The sequence below is a fragment of the Oxyura jamaicensis genome, chromosome 19 (genome assembly GCF_011077185.1).
Source record: "Oxyura jamaicensis isolate SHBP4307 breed ruddy duck chromosome 19, BPBGC_Ojam_1.0, whole genome shotgun sequence".
NCBI lineage: Eukaryota > Metazoa > Chordata > Aves > Anseriformes > Anatidae > Oxyura > Oxyura jamaicensis.
This window is the reverse complement of record NC_048911.1, coordinates 1,277,199-1,298,046: the sequence shown is the minus strand read 5'-3', so window position 1 is coordinate 1,298,046 and position 20,848 is coordinate 1,277,199. Positions and strand designations below refer to the sequence as shown.

At 44.8% G+C, this 20,848-nt stretch overlaps 1 protein-coding gene across 1 annotated transcript in view; it reads left to right on the top strand.

Annotated features, from left to right (window-relative positions):
- GALNT17 (polypeptide N-acetylgalactosaminyltransferase 17) overlaps positions 1–20,848 on the top strand; it is a 206,133-nt gene that overhangs the window by 50,859 nt on the left and 134,426 nt on the right. The window contains exon 2 of the mRNA XM_035342923.1: positions 5,684–5,867. Within this exon, the coding sequence (XP_035198814.1) occupies positions 5,684–5,867 (184 nt within the window). The remainder of the gene's footprint in view (positions 1–5,683; positions 5,868–20,848) is intronic.

The following is a 20,848-nucleotide window of genomic DNA, read 5'->3' as shown; positions in this document are numbered from 1 at the left end:
AAAGGAATAATATATTTACTGTAGCTGTACTCAGTCTAGGAATAATTTGGCTTCAGAGATTAAATTTTTATATCATCTTGAAGAAAACCAACTCTTTGTCAGCCCTCAGGGAATCCAGTGTCTGGCCTTTTCAGCAGGAGGGGCTCAAATATTAGCAGGTATAAGTGGTGTCTTTTTTTTTTTTTTTTTTTTTTTTTTTTTTACTTCTATTCCTGCAGCACGAGCAATGCACTCCTGTTGTTTCAAAGTACAGATGTTTTAGGAGATTTTGAGAAAAATCATCTTTTCATTTCTAAGCTACTTGTTGGGTGAATGTGGCTTAAGGATGACTGAAGCTCAAAAGTGTTCAGAGCTCTGATCCATACGGGGCATCTAATCTAGATGCAGCCCATTACCATCTCATGAGCTTGCAAAATTCACTAGGGAGCCTCCAAAGATCAGGCTTTTTGTGGGGGCTTAATGCTGTTTATCGCTATAGATAGGCTGGAGCAGGCATCAGGAAAGATGTTTTGGCAGCAATTCAGCACTTCTGCTTTGGTGCCTGCCCAGAATGATAAAAGATTTGGTCTGTGACTTGGAAAGGGTTCTGACTGTTTTTACTTCTTAGCCCAATTCTTCAAGGAAATAAGCTGACTCGATCATGCTCTTGCTGTTTCTTGCTCTGTGTGTAATTTCTGGCACTGTGTGCCCGTTTCAAGCAGGTTTGGCAGAGGGCTGGAAGTTTTAAAAGAGCAAAGATGCTGCAAGCACGTTGCTAGTAAGAAGCCACAGCAAAAGGCTGTGCTGAAAACCAGCCCTGGACAGTTGTGTGTTGGGAGCGACCGGCTTCAGAGGCGATTTCGTCTCTGTTTCTGCATCACCAGAGGTGCTTAATCGTTCATTTGCAGCGTTACGCCATTTGAACATGGTACAAGAGATTGCTGGTCCTTCGAGAACCAAATGGTGTTTCCATGCAGGCTGTGAAGGGCAGACAGAAAACGAAAGAAGATGCATGTGCCACCGCCAGGAACCTGCACGTGTAGCTCTAAGCTCCCAAGCAGTTTGCTTGGCTCTGCTGGCTGGGCATCGGAGGGGTGTCCCGGGCTGTCCCAGCTGTGGTGACCTGGGAGCACAGTGACCAGACACCCCTTGGGGGGGGGGATTTTGGGTGTTCACAGCCTCTCTGCCTTAGGAGAGCCTGAATCTGTTGACCCTGCACATCGTGACCAGTATCCAGACCAGGCTGTTGTCTGTGCAAGCAGGGACTGGAAAAGCAATTCAGAGAGCATCAGGGAAGACAGGATTTGGGGGATTGGACTAGATGATCTTTAAATGTCCCTTCCAATCCCTAACATTCTGTGATTCTGTGAAGGGGAGCAAGGAAAGGAGGGGACACGATTGCATGCGGGAACCCTATCTGAAAGGTTCGCTCCTGGGAAACACAGGGGTGTTTCTGTGCACCTGGCTGTGGGTTAATGCAAATCCCAGGATGCTCTGTGCTGAGGAACAGCTTCCTCTGGGCTGAGGCTGATTTCTGAAATTGTCAAAGATGTGTAAGGACTGTGGGATTGTGTCCTTCTTTGTGCAGCCCTAAAACTGAATGACTACGAGCAAATGAATGGATTGATGGGATGAGGGTTGCTCTATCAGTTTCTTTTCAGTCCTGCCTCTTCTGAGGCACCTTTTCAGCCCATTGGAAACCAACTTCCTCCTTCTCTGTTTGGATGTGAATTATCTTTCTTACTAAACATTACTTGAATCTTGCATCTAAGTGCCATAAACCTAAGTGATGCTCCAGTTGTACGGCTGAACCCTTCTGAGAGCCTCAGCTGGAGGGTGACATGCTGACCAGCACACACGTCGATCCTCCCACTTGCATTGCCCTGGGGAGTTGTGACTGTCCCTGCGGGTGTTTTTGCTGTTTTGGGTAGGGAGTGGCATTGGTGGCCTCGTGGCATTGCCCTGCCCAGCGCATACGAATCAATCACCTTCATTGATGCCTTTGGTTAAAGGACCTGGATTTACCTCTGCTTACCAAGACAGGATTCGTAGTAGTAGAAGGGCTAAAGCATGGGCATGGAACACAGAGAAGTTACATGCAGAAGTAAGCTTAGGGGAACGTAATGAGTGAGTAGAGAGAAATGTGCGCTGGTATGTTGGTATGTGTATGCGTTTAGTTGTCTCGACCACAATCTTGGAAGAAAGCAGTTAATGGCATTATAAGCTTGTCAGTCAAAGCTGCTGAATATTAAGTCATGTCTTGGCATTTCTCTGGTGCCTCTGCAATAACAGACGCTTCGTTTTGCTAGGACCTAGATGTCCCAGCAGAGCCTGCTACCTTGTGACAGCTGAGGGCAGGGGCACAGGTAGGTCTGTTTTTACTCTGCCTGCACCCTGACTGCATTTTGGGAGAGGTGAAACATGCTTTCTTCTGGAATGAGGCTATATCTTTCTTCTTCTATATCTTTCTTCTGGAATGAGGCTACAGAGGGGCAGGGGAGGAGGACGTCATTGTGCTCCCCAGCAGTTCCCACCCTGTCCTCCACGGTATACCCTGCTGGTGGGTGAGGATGGAAAGTTTCGCTGGAGAGTGCCAATTTTTTTGCAGCCTGCAAATTTCAATGTAGCCAGCCTGATTCCTTGGCAAAGATGTCCTTACTCCAGGCACCTCCTACTGCTGCTAATCCTAGCTCAGGTCCACCAGGCTGAGCAATGCAGGATGAGCTGGTATAGCTAGCTCCTGTGGCTGTTGGTGTTTTGAATACTGAGAGCTGGATTCTTCCCATCCCACTTCAGGTGTTGTACTGAGGTAACTGGGAGTCCAGTTACCTCAGTCAAGGCAGAGACGAGCACCTCTGGAGACTGGCTCAGGTCTGGTGGTGGAAGCCTTGGAGGGGTGGGTCTTTCCCTGCTGACTTGGAGTAGGGAGCTCTGCGAGAGGTGCTGCCTTGGTCTGAGTGCAAAAAAAAATATAATGAGTTGATAATAACCTGAGCTTATTGTTCTGGTTTTGGCTAGGATAGAGGTAATTTTCCTCCTCGTAGCTGATACAGTGCAGTGTTCGTGATTTAGGATGAGAATAATGTTGATAACACGCTGACGTTTCAGTTGTTGCAGAGCAGCGCTTACACCAAGCCAAGGACTTTTCAGCTCCTCGCTCTGTCCTGCCAGCGGGCAGGCTGGGGGTGCAGCAGGAGCTGGGAGGGGACAGACCCAGGACAGCTGACCCCAACTGGCCAAAGGGATGTCCCATACCATAGGATGTCATGCTGAACAATTAGTATGGGGTGGCTAGGGGGACAGCCTGCTTGGGGCTAGGCTGGGCATCGGACAGTGGGTGGTGAGCAATTGCGTTGTGCATCACTTGTTTTGTACACAGTAGTAGTAGTAGTACATTATTATTATTATTACTTTCCGTTCTTTTCTGTCCTAATAAACTGTCTTTATCTCAAGCCACAAGCTTTCACTTCCCCCCCCCCTCCCCCCCCCGATTCTCTCCCTTATCCCACTGGGGGAGGGGGGGTAGGGAGAATGAGCAAAGGGCTGTGTAGTGCTGAGCTGCCGGCCGGGTCAAACCTGCCTCAAACAGAGCGTGGTGCTGTGATGTTAGCAGCTCTGACGGCCCACAGGGTGGGAACCCCAGGTACCGTTGCCCTGTGCCTGGGTCCAGTGTCCACAGAGCCTCTGCCAGCCCTCGCCCAGCTCTGAAAGCCCCCACCTCTGCTCAGCCCTTCTGGCCACTGTGTAGTTCCAAAGCACCAGTAGCAAAAGCACTGGGAAGTGAGAAATCTGGTGAAACGAATGAAGAAAAGCAACATCAAGCTTTTAAAGCCAGCTGGTAGATTTTGGAGATACCTGTAGTGGAAGTAAGGGCAGGCTTTGAAAGGACTTTATAGCTCTGCGTTACAGTCTTTCTGGCCAAGAAATGTAATTGCCAGGCAGTAAGATGATTTCTTACAGATAGGTTTTGGTAGAAACATTTCATAGGGTAGATGAAGGAGGAGGAATTGAATTTATGAACTGAATTCCATTGTAATGTATCTGTTAGTGATAAAACCCTCAGCTGAGCAACTAAGGAAGATGTTTTATCTTTTTAGAGTAACAAGAAGCAGGACATGATCTAGGGTACTCTGTGGGAATTTGTGCATTGGCAGGTATGCTGTTCCTGAGTAGAAAAGGTGTTTTTGATAAAGCAATAGGTGTTTCAGAAGAATTGTCTTTTTGTGAAAATATTAAAAAAAAAATAAAAATATTGGTCTTGTTGTTTTGGAGTCCTTGTCTGAAACCCTGGACGCTGCCACAAAAGGAAACTGGTGTCTCTTCTATTTGGAAGTGAGCTGACCCTTCTCCTTCCCGCTGCTTGGGGTTAGGTTTGCAGAGTGGTCTGTTGGTCTTCCGCAGGCACAAAGGCTTCCCCTTAACTATCTTTATTGGTGCACTCCTCGGGCTGCTGCTGAGCTTACAGATGGAAGAAGGCAGCTTGGGTATGTAATCCATCCCCATGTCACAGTCAGCTTCTCCTCGCAGTTGATTTGTTAGTACTGTCCTCGGATAAAATCTAATCAAGCCCCGTGCGGTCAGAGAGACTCCATCAACTCTCAGAAGCTCTCTAGCAGGGAGGGCTGTTTAGAGGTACCTTGTCAGAAGGAATAATAATAATTTCCATTCAAGTGTTTCAAACTGTGATTTATATTCATAGGTGATTTTCTTACTGCCTCGCAATACTGCTTTTTAAGGAAAATAGTGTTAAAATCTGTATCTTGTAGATGGGCAGGCAGCGTTTGGTCTGGGGCAACAGAAATCCACAGCAGGTTTGGGAGCTGGGCCACACGCTTGGACCACCGTGCCCAGGGAACAACCTGAAGGTTGCTGTCCTTTCATAAATACCAGTGGTGAGGACAGTCCGTTCTGCTCTCAGAATCAGAAATCTGCCATTAAAACAAAAAGTAATATATCCTGGTGTCTTAATTAAAAAAAAAAAAATCAGATTTTTTGTTTTCTGACAAAGAAAAGTGTGAGTCTCTGCTAATGAAAAATATTAAAATTCCAGGTGTCCTGTGTAATAAATAATAACATGAGCATGAACTTGGCTTGCCACAATCAGCACCAAATCATCAGTATAGCTTTTTTTTGTGTGCAGCTCATTTTGAACTTTACCTATTTCCTTGAGCTATGCAGATATAAATAAATAATTCCACTTGATAAAGGTCTGGGAATGCTATACTTTAAAAGATAAGAAGCTTTGAGGGGAAATTGTTTTTAAATCCATAGCATTTGTATGCTGTTCAGTGTTCATACTGAGCAAAAATTCATTCAGCTGGCAGTTAACCAACCCAATTTTATTCTTATTCTGTGTTCAACCTATGCTTCTCCTGGGGACATCTAACCTTATATGTAATTACATCTCGTAGAGTGGGAAGGAGGTCTAAATAACCTTCTGAACAACTAAATAAATGCACAGATCCCTAGGACAGGTTATCGGTTGGATGCAGGTAGTAAAGCATTGGTAACAGTAGGCCTGAGCCATGAAGAATTTCAAAATTTGAATCATTTTCCTTCCTGCGTCAGACCAAAGATCTAGAATTGGAAATGTTTTCAGAAATCCAAAATAAAACACTGGCTTTTCAGATTGTTTTTCTTTCTTTGTTGGCTTGGAATTAACAGTGATGAATTTAACAGTGACGGTGGCTTTCTTTCTCTCGAGGTCTGTCCAAGTCACTTGGTCTCATTGAAGGCTATGGTGGACGTGGCAAAGGTGGGCTTCCAGCCACCCTGTCCCCTGAGGAGGAGGAGAAAGCTAAGGGACCCCATGAGAAATACGGCTACAACTCCTACCTCAGTGAGAAAATTTCACTGGATCGTTCCATACCAGATTATCGTCCAACCAAGTAAGTACCAGTTGCTTCATGAAGGAGGTGTTGCCCAAGAGCCAGGAGTGGTGGTTGCTTTCATGTTCCTGGGCGAGACTGTTTGCTCTTCCCTGCTTGCTGTCCGCCAGGCGATGCTCAGTAATGAGCAGCCAATGCAGTTTGGCTGAAATCGGGATTGTTCATAAAGACAATTTATCAGGGAAAAAATCTGGCTGGTTTCTTCCCACTCTTCTCTCTCTACTTCCCTGAAGCAATATATTATTTTGGGTGGTAGTAATGTGGTCAGAAGCTCACATCTACCCTCATCAGCAAAGAGCTGTTTACTGAGCTATTGGCCTGTGGTGTTTATTATACTGTAAACACGTGCTAGGACTCACCCTCCCTCCTCCTCTGTCAGCTCCTTCATGTCCCTGCAAGACCTCCGGGGCTCTCCGGCTGCCTCCGCGTTCCTCCCAGCGCAGTCCTGCTGCAGTGCTGCCGGGGGATCTCCTGTTGGCTTCAGTTGTCCCCAAAGGGATGCTACGAGGCAGGGGGCTGGAGCGCTGTAACCCTCTGGCACTGCTGTGGCAGGAGGACGGCATGGGAAAAGGCTTAAAATACTGAGCAGAAAAAGTAACAGCTATCTCCTGGCAGTGACGCTGCTGTGCAGATGCCTGTGAAGGGATCCCAGTGGCAATATGCTCTCTATACTGTTTCACCAGATGACCTTTTAAGGTGGTGGTGATGATGGTGATTACCTACTAAGCACCATCTCACTTTAAATGAGATGCCAAATCATTGTTAAGAGTGCGAGAGAAGACATACTGTAAGTTTATCTTCATGAAAGTTAATTTTAGATATGGCTAGTAAAGTGCTCCTCAGAATAGGAAAGCGTCAATTTGTTAAGGCTGGAGTGATAGCTCTGATTAAAAAAAATAAAAATAAAATGGCTGAGAGAGATTTAGATTCTGAAAAAGACGTGTCTTATGTCTGTGTCATTAGGGTGGTGCAAAGCTATTGCTTGGCATCTGCAAACCACTGAAAATCATGCGGCAAGGGGATGCAGCTACATATCTCCAGCATCCTCGCAAATTGTTAACGATGTGAGAGCATGGAGAGCTTTTGTTCCTTCACTTCTCTGCATGCTGCATGAATTTCAAGCAGCCACTCATAGTTTCCAAGGCTGTCAGCCACTGACAACAGAAATATTTGGATGTATTTTCAAAGGAGTGGAGGCCCAGCCTCCAATTCTGCTGGTACGGTTTGTCTGGACAAAATGAATTGCAGGTAGAAATTGCACCTTTGGCTGTATGATATGCAAATCCCTATACAATGACAAATCCTTGAAGTGAGACCTTCTCTAGCAGTTACCTGAGTCTGAGCTTCTTATTTTCATTTCTCATCTAGAACTCTGACTTCTAGCAGAGCCGGCATTACTTTGTGAGAATTAATTTGAGCATTAATGTTTTTTCAGATCTTCTGGGGAAGAAAAGGATTAATTCTGACATTTTTAGGTTTGCATTGTATTTTCCTCAGTACCACTATCAGTCATTTCACAGGAGGGTGGTGGAGAGGACAGAGCAGACACAGCAATTTATTAAATATGCGTAATTTTGGAGCTAGACTAACATTTTGGAGGAGAGAATTTGTGGGTACTGCAGTTGCATAACTTAGTGTATTTTATCTATGTAAGATCTTCAGGATGGTGTTTTGGTTATTGCTGCTTTTTTATTTTGAGTTCAGTTGCCTTGGTGGTGTAAGAGAGCAGTTGGTCTGGTTGTGAAATAGGTTTTGATTTTGCTGGAAGATTTGAAAAGTTTCAGCTTTTTTCTGCTTCTGACTTCAAGATCCATTCGCTATTTTGTGCATGCAATTTTATGGCTGATTTTATGAAGGGTTTAATGCAAACCATTTAAGTCAAGTATCCTGGTCTCTGATTAAAATAGATTCAAGTCAAAGGAAATTAGCCTAAATGGTTTTGAAATTGCAGCATTAGTGGGAAAAACTGTTGAAAACCCTCCAGCTGATAAGCATTACAAAGCATGTATTAGTTTTAAATATAATAGTGAGGCTTATTTGGTTCCACTAAAGGCTGTTCGATGTCCGGAATGCCGATGGTCGCAGGCTGCTCCTAGCAGTGGCTGTCACTCTTGTGATTAAGTCCTTTTAATTTTCTATTTTTTTAAAACAAAAAGATGAATGAGATCAAGTGTCGCTCTCCTGAGTGCTGAGCTGTGCTGGGTCAGACCTCGTGGTTCTTTTTCCTGCCTCCTGTTTGTGACTGTGGCTAAAGCAAAGGGAGATTTAGGGGAAACATGACTCATTTTATAGTTTCACTACATTTCAATGCTCTGCACCTTGTGGTCAACGTGGCTAAGGAGGGGGAGGGGGGTCAGAGACACAGGTGTCCCTGCTCAGGGTGATCAGCAAGCAGATGTTGGCAATGAAGAGGTATCAGGAGTCTCAGCTAGGGGCCTTTGAGTCCCTCCCCGAAGCAGTGGAAAGGACAGAGGCCGCTGGCCCTGGAGAAGACCCTCCAGGAGGTGCTGGGTGTGGGAGGGTGCCTCAGAGAAGCTTCGGAGAAGATAGGATTCTTCCCTTTGTGATGTCTATTTGTAGTTGATCGGCAAATTGTGGCTGTAAAATGCAGTTTATTTACTTAAAAGCTGAGGCTGCTCATCTGGGCTGGAAGGTAAGAAATCTCCTCTGCTCTTCCCCCCCTTGAGCAGTACTGGGCATTACATTGGATGGCTTCCTGAAAAGGTGTTGCTGATTGTATGGATATATGAAAAGCGTGTGCGGTGCTGATACTGCGAGGCAGTTGTGCCTGTCAGACCTTGAGCTGGTTTATGTTGTTTCTGATCCTGGCCTTCTCCTGACTAGGAAGGAGTGCTTTTGGAGTGAGTCAGGGAAATATTCTGCTTTCCCCATCAAAGCTGATTCTTTGGCTAAAGTAAGCCAGAACTAGTATTTTGGGGCAAGGGTCCCTAAGTTTGAGTCAGCAGGGGTACAAGATAGCCATAAGCAACGTGCTTCTAGCTAGCTTGATTAGGTTTTTGGACTTTAAGATGAGACTTACGTCTGTTCCAAAAGTACCTAAGGTGTTGCCAGTGGACTACAGAGCTTCTACACAAATCTTCCAAAAACGGGCTGGAGATATTTTGTCTGTCCGTGTTTTCCTGCAACAACTGGGGAGGATGGGGCTGGTCTGTGAGATTTCTGTTTGATCAGTTCACAGCATTTTCTGCCTGCCTGTGAAGGTTTTGGGGCGTGTGTGTGTTATGATGATGTATTGTTTTCTTTATTGGATGTGAAGCATATTTACATGGGATCCTACAGGCTGCTAACATTTCCCACTTTGATACTAGATTTTATGCACCTCTATTTTTATTCTGTGTTGTATGATTTAATGGGAGCCCCTCTTATATGTAGCAGGAGAACAAAAATTGCTGCGTTAGATCAGCCTGGCTGTCCATCTTATCCGGTATCTAATCTCTGATAGTAGAATTACCAGATACTTCAGGTTGAAGAAATCATATTAAGGAGAACTATGAAATAATCTGCCCATCTGGTGCGTTCTTCTCTATTCTCTCTTCTCTATCCTATCTAAAATAAATGTGGAGTTCTCATTATCGCTTTAAAAGTCTGCTCCTCTCTGGAATCCTGCTAAGCTCTGATTCAGTGGTGTTTTATGGCATTATGGGATTAAGGAGTAGATTTAAGAAAAATAATACCCACAATTGTGAGGACTATTGAATCATTGTGTGAAGATGACATATTCCTGCTGCTGCCAATCTCTGAGCAGCTGTTCTCATGCAAGCAAGCTTCAAGTCAACACAAGATATTAAAGTAAGGAGGAAAAACTGTGCAATTGATGGGTAATTTCTTCAAGTTCAGTCTTCAGCAGTTTTGAGGGTTTCCTAGCCAGGAACCCCTGCCTCTTCCCACTGCCTGCCTTTAATTCCTGTATGTGGCTCAGGCAGAGCATGGGAAAACATTGAGGGGTTAGGGGATGGTGGTGCCTGGGGAGCATGATCTGCTTTTGTTTGCTTCACAGCATGCAGCTGGTAAAAGGTTTGCGTTTATTAGCTGGTCCACATGGCCTCAGAGCATTGTGCTGGGCAGAGCTCAACCATCACCAAAGCAGTTGCTGAAGATTAAACAGTTATATATCACTGACTCAATTTTAATTTTTCCCAGTGGCGTGTCTGGGGGTTGAGTCAGAGCCATTACACTCAAGTGTCTCAAGTGGCTGAATCACCCTTTTATTTCTGTAGCTGCCTTCCTTGGGAGCCTGGGAGCAATTGGGCTTTTTAGCACCATCTGGCTTCAACTGGTTTTATTGCCAGAGACTTCTGTGTAGCTCCTGGTTGAGGCTCTTTCTTTGAGTGGGGCATAGTGGGAAGGACAGAGTTATAAAGGAGACTTTGGGCTGTTCTCTGACAACTTAAAGGAACTAGTCCTGTTTGTGACTTTATTTTTATTTAGTGATTGAACAGGTTCTGGGGTGGAGAAACTGCTGTAGCAGGAGGCATTGCAGCCTTTGAAGTCTCTTTGCACCTCCATAGAGTCCCTTGGCCTCTGCCATGGGGGTTCCTTGGGTCTCAGCCTCCACTTAGATTACAGGAGTGTTGAAAAACCAGACAAATAAACTTTTTTTTTTAATACTCAAAATTGCATACAGCTTTGGACAGTCATGAATGCAGATATGACTTGGTTACATCAGAAGTATCCAGGAGCATGGACCATGGAGATCAGTAATTCAGTCCCTTGCCTGTGAGATCTGCCTTCGCATCTCTCTTATGCTGGACCTGAGATGTTCTGGTCCTGGTCTGGATGCTGGCCGTCTCTGCCTTCCACAAAGATGCTGAGGTCGGCAGTGGTTTGTGCCACAAGGCTCAACCGGGGCCAGGAAGATCTGGAGGTTTTGTGTCCTACAGTATTTATCTTCTTGTGAAGAAAAGCAGGTCTCTGCCATAGTGGAAATAACTAAAATGACCTGGTTTTGCAGGTGCCTTGATCTCGATTTTTCTCTTTGTACCAAGATACTAGAATGTGATACTTTCTCAGCATATCTCATGACTTGTGCAGAAGACTGCCCTGTACTTCATGCACCTAGCATTGTGTGCATCATCTCATTTCCTTCTCAAACTGGAAGGTATATGAGCTCCCTCAAGATTTGCTTGAAACCAAGTGTTTATTGCCTCTTCTTCCCCCCTCAAACGAGCGTATTTTTCCTGTTAAGTGTGGCTGAGATCTGCAAATATTGTAGCAAGTGAGGGAGCTCCTTATTGGTGTTTCCTCAAGTTTCTTTAGTAGCTGAAACATTTCTGGAGTCACACACTTGTGATATTATGCAAGTTGCTTAGTCATGTCCTGCCCTAGGGTGTTTAGCCAGGATTGATGAAATGCGTCTGAGGAGAAGGACAGTGCTTAAAAGACAAAAACAAACTGTTTGAATTAACACTGGTGATGTTTGCTGAGAAACAGTAGTCCTTGCCGTTTATTGCAGACCAAGGAGATGAAATGAGCTTTTTCTTTTGTGTGCATGATACAAGCTTTTGCAAAGGGTTTCTTTTTTTCTTTTTCTTTTCTTGTAATCCTGTCTACAAACAATAGCAAGGAAGAGGCAGGATGTATTAATTTTCTTCTTCAAGTAAGCGAAGGAAAAACTAGCAAGGAACCAAGGCCATGTAAGGAGGAGAAAAGCCATGATGGTGTTTCAGATGAGAGGTCCTGCTTGAATAGTACATGGGAGTGTCTTAAAATATACTTTCATCTCTAGGGAAAAAAAAAAAAAAGAACAAAAGCAACAACAGAATTAGGGGTGTATCTTTTTTCTTACGCTCAGCACTGACACAGGCTGCTCAGAGAAGCTGTGGATGCCCATTACCTGGAGGTGTTCAAGGCCAGGTTGGACGAGGCCCTGGGCAGCCTGATCTGGTGGGAAGTGTCCCTGCCCATGGCAGGGGTTGGAACTGGGTGAGCTGTGAGGTCACAGAATCACAGAATCATCTAGGTTGCCTAACAACCCTTCAGGTTGCCTAACAACCCAACAGAATCATCTAGAATGCCTAACAACCCTTTCAGAAAAGAAGTTCTTCCTAATATCCAACCTAAACCTCCCCTGGTGCAACTTTACTCCATTTCCTCTTGCCCTGTCACCAGGCACATGGTATAATAGACCAACCGCCACCTCGCTACAGCCTCCTAAAGGTACCTGTGGAGTGCGATGAGGTTGCCCCTGAGCTTCCTCTTTTCCAGGCTGAACAACCCCAGCTCCCTCAGCTGCTCCTCGTAAGACTTGTTCTCCAGACCCTTCACCAGCCTCGTTGCCCTTCTCTGGACTCACTCGAGCACCTCCATGTCCTTCTTGTAGTGAGGGGCCCAAAACTGAACACAGTACTCGAGGTGCGGCCTCACCAGAGCCGAGTACAGGGGGACAATCACTTCCCTGGACCTGCTGGCCACGCCGTTCCTTATGCAAGCCAGGATGCTGCTGGCCCTTCCAGGCTGAGCCATTCTGGTACTAGATACTTGTGGTCTGAACCAGCACTGTGTGAAAACTCTTGCCCTTGGCATTTTGTGGCTTCAGCATGGACAAAGTAACACATTCCAATGCTTAGAAAGATGCCACCTGAACATCATCTGGGACAGAAAGTAAAGAAACCAAGTAGTGGCCGTCAGCGTCAAGGCTCTGGAGTAAAGGAAACATTCCTCAGAACAGGGTTCAGCTTTGCTGTTCAGAGACAGGTTGCTGGATATTTTCTACCCAGGCATGCTATCCTGCCCGGTCTGTCCAATCTCTGTGTGCTTCTAGGGCTCTGTGTTGCTTTACACATCTTTAGCCTGCCAGGCTGCACATGTTCCTTGTGCTCTCCAAAGGAACGCTTGAGATTTTGCCAGATCTGTCCCCTCTCTGATGTGAGGTTCGTGGGCATAGGAAGATACCTGTGAATGCAGCAAATCCAGCTTCAGAGTTGAAAGGATGTGGCTCTTCTTTCCCAGCTTCATCAGCTACGTGAGAGGTGACGAGCAGGCGCCCGGTCTCCACGCAGCCTGGCACCTCCAGCCCCGGCAGCATCTCCCGTGGGCCTCGGGACAGTTCATGACAGGGAAGAGCCCCACATCTGGCTGCTTTATCCCAGTGCTGCTTTTCCAGCCCTGATACAAACCACTGCACTATTGAATATGTACTGGTATTGATCTTTATTCTTTAGTGTATCCCAGTATGCATATATGCAGGGATTGGTATTGGACTTCCAATAGCTGTTTTTCTTGAAAACTGGGCAAGAGAAGTCTCTAAAGACATGCTTTTCTAGCTGTGTTCGGTGTTTGCTGATTAATTTAACTTCCTACTGAAATGTTTGTTTTTACCTTTTATTCTGGATGTAGATAGAGACACAGAACAACTTTCTTTTTCTTCTGAAGTAAAGATCCCTGAGGTGGGGTTTGTCTGACAGCTACATGTGCTCTGCATGGAGTCAAATTGTCAAAAGCCTTTGGTGCTTAGAAGTCCCAAGCATCTTTTTTAACTTTATTGGTAAGAAAGTGCTTCTGGGAAAGTAACTCAGAGTTTGTTCAGTGGCTGTTATGGGATTCTGTTAGTATCGTTATTCTGCATCAGTGTAATCTAGAAACGCTGTGACCCTGGATTTGTATACACAATATTTTTTTTTTATGCAATGGATTCCACTAATTGTCAAATTTCCCTTCCTGACTACAGAATTATTCCCCATTCTTCTGAGTTTGGAACATGATGCTTCAGGGAAGACTAATGTATGTGAAGTGTGCCATAAAACATTTACTAGTGTAAACATAAGTATTAAGCACACGCTTTGGAGGAGGATGGCATTAGTATAGTTTAACAACCAGCTTTTGCCCTCTTCTGAACTCCTGCACTGAAAAATACCTGCGTTAGAAAAACTTCTGACTTATGAAAATAAATGAACCAAATTAAGATTTGGATATGCTTCTTCTAAATTGCCTTCCAAAGGAAACAAAACTTGTGTGTTTGTGCTACCGACCTGTCTGTCTTGCAGAGAGCTTTTCTGTTGCCTCGGGAACTTTTGAATCGGTTGTATATGCACAGCCAAGGCAGGCAGAGGAATGAGTCAAGCACCGCTGTCTGCCAGCATTGGTCCTGAAGCCGTTTGTTTAGGTCTCCAGCATCCAAGGCAGTGCAGTGTGTGTGCAGCTGGCTGGGAAGGGCACAGGGATGGGCGGCAGAGCCGAGTGACACGGGGAGATGGGTGAGTCCGTCCTGCAGTCGATGGCATGTTTTTGGAGGATGGTCAACCACAAAGCCTCAATCTGTTGAAATAACTTAAAAATTCCTTACTTTTGTCTCCTCCTCACTGTCCACAAGTTGGGGCCATTCATTCAATCCTCCACTGAGGGTCTCCCAATGACTCTTTTTCTTCATTTATGTGCAATAGCTTCTGTGCATGGGGAGAGATGGGTAAGTGGATGTGACACTCATAATGGCTCTGGCTTTTATGTCCCTTAGACATGTCTGAACCTAATAACTTTATTGCAAGAGCCTGTCACAAAAATAAATCCTATTCTGCACATCCTGTTTTTACAACTTAGGAGATCATTTCTTGTTAGAACTTGCTGAGTAAGTAATGTGCACTTAAAATGCCTGTATGTACCTAAATATATAAATTGTAATGCATGTTTTTGATACCCCCAGTTGTAAAAAAAAAAAATATATATATATATATATAAAGCACAACATTTCTGAGAAGTAGTTACTGGAAACAAGGTAGGAATTAAAAACAAACAAAGAAAAACCTTTCATGAGGAAATTCAATGAGTTTTAGAAGTTTAATGATCAGAAATACAATTTATGAGAATCCTGTGCTCTGAATGTGTAAGCATAAAACTGTACTAGACAGCGTTATGTCTTTTAAAATTCTTGAATAATAGAAAATGGTTTTCTATTCCATGTACTTCATAGGGTAGATACAATTGATTTAATATTGATAATCTCTTTTTTGCAAGAAGACATGTGCAACTGAATCAGCAAAATAGGACCTAAAATAAGCAATCAATGAATGGAGCATGATTAGGAAGTGGCATTATGAATAGCAGTCTGAACACTTGCTTTCTGTTAAGCTTGTTCATAATCTTTACAAAAGCCAAATGAAGATCAATTCATTTCCTGGTGAAGCTTTATTTTTGTGAACGGAACTTGAATGAAGCTTGTTCGAAGTCAATAGCTCTAGTTTGTGGAATTATTTGTCATCAGTTCAGAAGGATATGGAAGTCCTTGTTTTTCTACTGAGATTTAAAGACAGAACCCGATACGGGTATACGAGTAAAAGCTGAGAAGCAGTAAATTTGGCTGGATTAAGGGAACTTGAGCACGCTTCAACCTGCCTGGGTGCACACAATGTGTGCGTGGAGACAGCAGAAGATTGTAACATGATTTAAAATGTATTGTGTTTTAGTCACGGTGCCTTGCAGCCCGATCCTCAGTGAATCATTCAATCCAATCAGTGCACCACTGATATATAAGAATTTACCTCCCAGGTTTTCAGCTGCATTGATACAAAGTACATAGCAGTTTTCTGTGGCGAGGCAGAGCATGTGCTGGGCTGGGAGAGGGTCTGTGATTAGCTGCCGGCTGCAGGCAAAAAAAGAAAAGTCAAGTCTTGGATGTGTATTAATTAATGTGTTGAATTTGTCTGTGCAGCTGGGAGATGATTTTGTGTGTTGGGTTTTACTGGCTTCCCACAAGACCTAAGACAAAAGCCAAACAACATTCATAAGGTGAAGAAGAAAGTGAAGAGGACTCCTGAATCTTCTGACTTTGTGGCTTTTGGGTGTTTGCTAATCTTTAGCAAATATCAGATGTGGCCCCAAACCTCTGGTTGCGTATAGATAGACGACAAGTGTGTATTGGTAAGGTGTGGACCACATATCACTATGAATTTCCATACATGTTTACTGCTTTTTTTGGTGTCTGCTCACAGCAAATATATCATAGCCATTGCTGCCTGATATGTACCTAATAAGCCAGTCTGTATTTACAGCCTGAAGTTGCACTGTGCTTCTGTCTCCTCTGGGAGTTGTTGGATGTGGCAGGGTGAGAAAGGAGCTGACTTCCAATGTGTTGGCCTTTAGATCCTCCTGTTAGTATTTCAGTTGCAGCAGCAAACAAATCTATAGTCTTAAATCATGTTGTTTGGGTTTAAGTAATAGTAAAAGACTTTTCCAAAGTGGCTGTGCTAGATAGCTGTGAACCTGTTGTCATTTGGATGTCTGTAGATAAAGGCAGGCATTGAATAGGCTTATCAAAAAAAGAAAAAAGGTCTGATAGCTAAACTATGGGGCACACTTTAAATTCCTCACTATACCACCTCCAGCTCCTAGTTAAAAATTACAGATAAGCTTTTTGATTCTTAACCCTGTAGCAGTTCAGGTTGTGTTTGGCTGTATTGGATTATATTCCTCTCTGAGCTGCCCAGTAGCCTTGTGAAAGGTGTTGTGTTTTGTACCCACGTGAGCTGGATTACCTCTCTTCTGCATGCTTGGACTTTGTGCCTGTCAATTTTGTCTCCCAGTGTTGTCTATCTTGTGCTTTCTTTGTGTGTGGTTCCCCCCCCCCCCCCCCCCACCCCCGCAGGTGGGGAGTGCAGCCGGTAAGAGTATAAAATTCATCATCCAGGAGCAAATTTAACCACAGAACAGCAGTGGTGGTGTCTATCTTTATCTGTGGAATAGAGAGAAAATTCTGGCATGTTGGAGTGTATGCTCAGCCTCTTGTGCTTCTTGCAGCAGAAAACAATTATTTAATGAAAAACAAGACTACGGACAATGTGGCCGGTCATTGCTTTTGAGCTTCATCCCTAAATGTCTCTCCAGTCTTCCAGAAGCTTCTCACCCTCTCCACGCTTCATGTCCCCTGCCACTAACGGGACAGCAATATTTTTTAGCCAGTTAGTTGAATTCAGTTAACTAGTAACCAAAAATGGAATACAAGTAGAAATGCAGACCTAAATCAACCTCATCCTTTATTTTACATCTCTTTGGTATGGCTTCTGACTTGCTTTTTTTCCCAAACCAAGTGGCCCACGTCTGTTACCCAGCGGTAGGTGGTCATGGCCTCCGTGAGCAGTCTGTGCTGTGCAGGAGGGTTGTGGTGGTGCTGGCTCCAGCAGGCTCCTGCCGGGGCTGCAGAGCTCCCCCTGTCCAGTTTTCACCACGCAGAAATTCGCCACGCAGGGCTGAGCAACACCCCTCTGCTGGAGCTGGTCCAATTTTGACAGGTTATGTAAACTTAGGAGCTGATTTCTGTACATAACGGAAGAGGTTGTTTTAAATCCTCCTCATCCTGCCAGTTCATAAACCAGTCAGCAGAGTGGATCTGCTATTACCCAGAAAAGTTATCTCTAAAAATCAGCTATTTCTTTTAAATTTATCACTTTTATACTACCTGTTAGAGCACTAGCATTGTTCCACTCGGTGTTTAAGGCACCACAAGTGTTAGTCACTTTTCTTATTCACTGCCCTAAGTACATACAGTGGATGTCAAAATCTTGAGTTTCCATGAGATCTATTCTAGTAAGAAGCTCTGAAGGTAAGGCCATATAGGAAGGGTCGAATGTTAATTTTGGCGGGCGAAGCTTATGGCTGTGACAGTTCCATACCAACGTACCAAAGCAGAGCTGTGAAGCTGTTTATGTGAGGCTGCTGGCTGCTTGCTGCCCCAAAGTCGCTGTCCTGAGAGATGCTGCCAGGGCGAGGGTTCACTTCCCAGTAAGTGAACCCCAAAAGTAGCAGCATCAGTTACACCTGGCAGCAAGATACCCATATCTTGGAGAGGTGGAGTAAATTGTCCTTTGGCAATGCCAGTGTCTCTCTGCTGACCTCAGAGGAAGCTTTGACTTCTGCCTTAGTCTGATTAGCCACATCCAGTGTTGTGTCTGTGTGATCAGCTACATGAGCAGCTGACACCTCTAACAGAGGGTGTCAAAACATACACTGTTAATTTACAGTTTTACATTACTGCCTTTCATCTTGTGACCTCTGAGCACTTAGAAGCCTGTAATGCGGAGGGTTTGGTTGCCCCGTCGTAGCAGAGTCAGCGTTGCCATGCTGGCTGGCACGGTGCCGCTCCTTCCTCGGTGCAGGCGCAGGGGCTGCTCAGCACGGTGCTGGTGAAGTCAAGAGCAGACTTTGCTTTGGATCCGTACCCCACAGGAGGTCAGGGTGCTTCTCGCCCTGATGACGTGATAGCTGTCTTTGTAAAACGCTATACACAGCAGTCTTCAAAGCTTGTTCCTTCAGTCCGTGCCTATTTTGACAATATTCAGCATTCAGCTCTGTTTGGAGTAGACCGTTTTCGAACAAACTGACAAAAACCTTAAATTTTCTTCCTGTCTGTTGTGTGTTGCCTGGGATTACAGATAGGTCAACAGACTGGCAGAGCCAGTGCTGTGGGACCTGTGGGTTTTGTTGCTGAGTCCCACTGACCTCCTGTGGTCTTGGGGTTCACCACCTAATTCCTTGATTCCCTCATTTAAAGAGATGATAACGTTAACTTTGAGTGGCATCAAGTACTGCTTAAATTATCGGTGTCTTAGTTAAGAGGAGAGCAGGCTCCTTCTCCTGAAGACTCCACGGACCTCAGAATCCCCAGTTCTGTGGATTTCCGTGGTGTCCAGGGATGTCCAGGCTTGGTCCCAAGGGAGGTACGTTTGCCTCCTTGCAACGTGGCCCCATGGGATGAAAGTACTGGTCTGTGTCTAGCCCTACCTTGTCATGCTGTATGTTGTCCTCGTGGGACTGCTGAGGAGCAGGCAAAGAGCCCAGGGGCTCTATGCAGGAAGCAGAGACAGTGGATGTCATTACCTGAACTGTTCTGAAAGGTGTATACCTGGTGAGAGGCACCCAAAGGCTGCCTGTAGGACTGTAAGCCAAACCACGTTAACCTGCTGCTGGGACCCTGCTACACCAAAACAGTCCTGGTACCCTCTCTGGATAATGGGTCGAAATTTATAGCATATCTTGTATGGGGATTGCTCTGACAGTGCAGCCTTGGGAACTAAAGGATCAGAGCTTCCTGTGCACTGAGAGATGTATTGATGATTCCTTTAGTTGCAAGACAATGTTTGCTCCTGCTTGGCTTTACAAGAGCTTAGCAAAATAGCAATCTATGTGATAGTAATTTAGGGGAAAATTCCACTGAACGTGCAGAAATTTTAAACCAGTTTTCTTTTATGCACCTTTGCTTTAATGTTGCAATTATATATATCATTGTAGGAGATGTATTTAAAAATACACGAGCTTATTAAGTTGAACTCTCTCTTGTGCTAAACCACGTTTTGTAGGAAAATCTACAAAATCGTGTAAAAGCTCTGCCAACATAGTTGAGTACTTTTTCAAGCCTAACTGTTTTTAAGGGCCATAAGTAACAAGAATCATTTATTCTACTAATCAAAAGAATATTTGCCTATTTAAATATTCAAACCCTCAAGCCTTATACGAGAATGAAATGTCAGCAAGGGATAAGCACGTTAGCTGGATTTATTTTGTGTGATGGCCAGCAAAGAAATGATTAACAACTAACTTTAAGAGCCAGATTTGGGAACTACTCAGTGCTCAGAATTAAAAAATAAGGGAGGAAGAAAATCTAGCCACTTTAATATGTAGGAGAGGAAGAAAGCTGTGAAAAAGCTATCATTGAGATCTTTTATGAAGAACTGTGGTATCCATAATCAAAACCACTAAAATCTTTGCCTACTTTGTCTCTCTCCACAGGCAAATTGGAACAGGGTTGTGCCCATTTTGTGCAACCTTGCAACTAGCATGGATTTTCATGCCTACTTCTTTCTGTCCAGTTCGTGGCTATTTATTATGGCTGATCACATACAAGAGATGGAGAGGGTCTAGAAGAGACCCCCATTAGTATCTACAGGGGTAACTTCATAGGATGCAGAAGCAACAGAGCCCTAAAGATGGGGGCTGTTCTTCAGGCACAGGTGTTTGCCCTCCTCCTTGGTTCCTGATGTTGGCATGTGGAAGGGATGTGCTTTCTGTTCCTTTGTGCAGTGCAGGAGAATGGTGTGTTGAATAGACCTAAAGGGCATTTCTACAGAGATGAGTAATGGTGTGGAGTCAAAGCTAATGGTGACGTAGCCATTAGATAGGCTGATCGATCACCAGCATACCTGAACAGCTGTCAAGGCTAGCTCAGGGGGCTTCTGCTGCTGGGACCCTCTGCCTGTGGCAGCCACCACAGCAAGTCCAGCACTGGCTTGTGGCCATCGATGCATCCCTTATGTAGAGAGCAACAGAGCTCCGTGTGCTTCTAAAACCTACCTTGTGTGATGCTGCCTAATGTTTTCCTGTGCTAGGCATTAGTCAGACCAATTAAATTGTTCAGGACAGCAGCCTACTGTTACCGTGTTGACCTTTTCTCCAGTGTGTATTTTTCATACTTGACATCCGTGCAGAGCCTGCCTGTCCTGCCTGCCAACACAGAGGCTGTGCGTGGTGTCCTGGCCTTCTGTGCTAGAAGAGCAGGATGGGGAACGCTCCCCCTTAGGGGTGAGGGGAGGGCACAAAGCAGTGGGCAGCCCAGGGAGGGTTGAGCATCAGCAGGGGGAAAATAGGAAAAGAACTTACTCTAACATGATAGAAAGGTCATACAGCAGACTTTTAAGTTCCTGGTCTGCTGGTAATTCATTTTTGGGCAGTTGCATGCATTATTCTGCATCACCTCTTCATCTGTCAAGTAGTGACCGTTCCTGCTGTGGTGGAAATGGGAAACTTAAAGCCAGCACCGCAGGTAAGCCTCCAAGTAGGGTGTGCTATTTTTCTCTTAATGTCAACAGTCACGTTGCACTGACGTTGAAAATCAATAGGAACTGATGTTATCTGGTGCTGTCCCACAGGGTAGGACTCGTGTCGTGGGGATTTTCAGCCTGCTGGTGGCCTTTCCTACTACACAAAGTATATAAAAAGTTTTTCTAGCTCGTCTTGGTTATTGAATGTAGGATGCTGTAAAC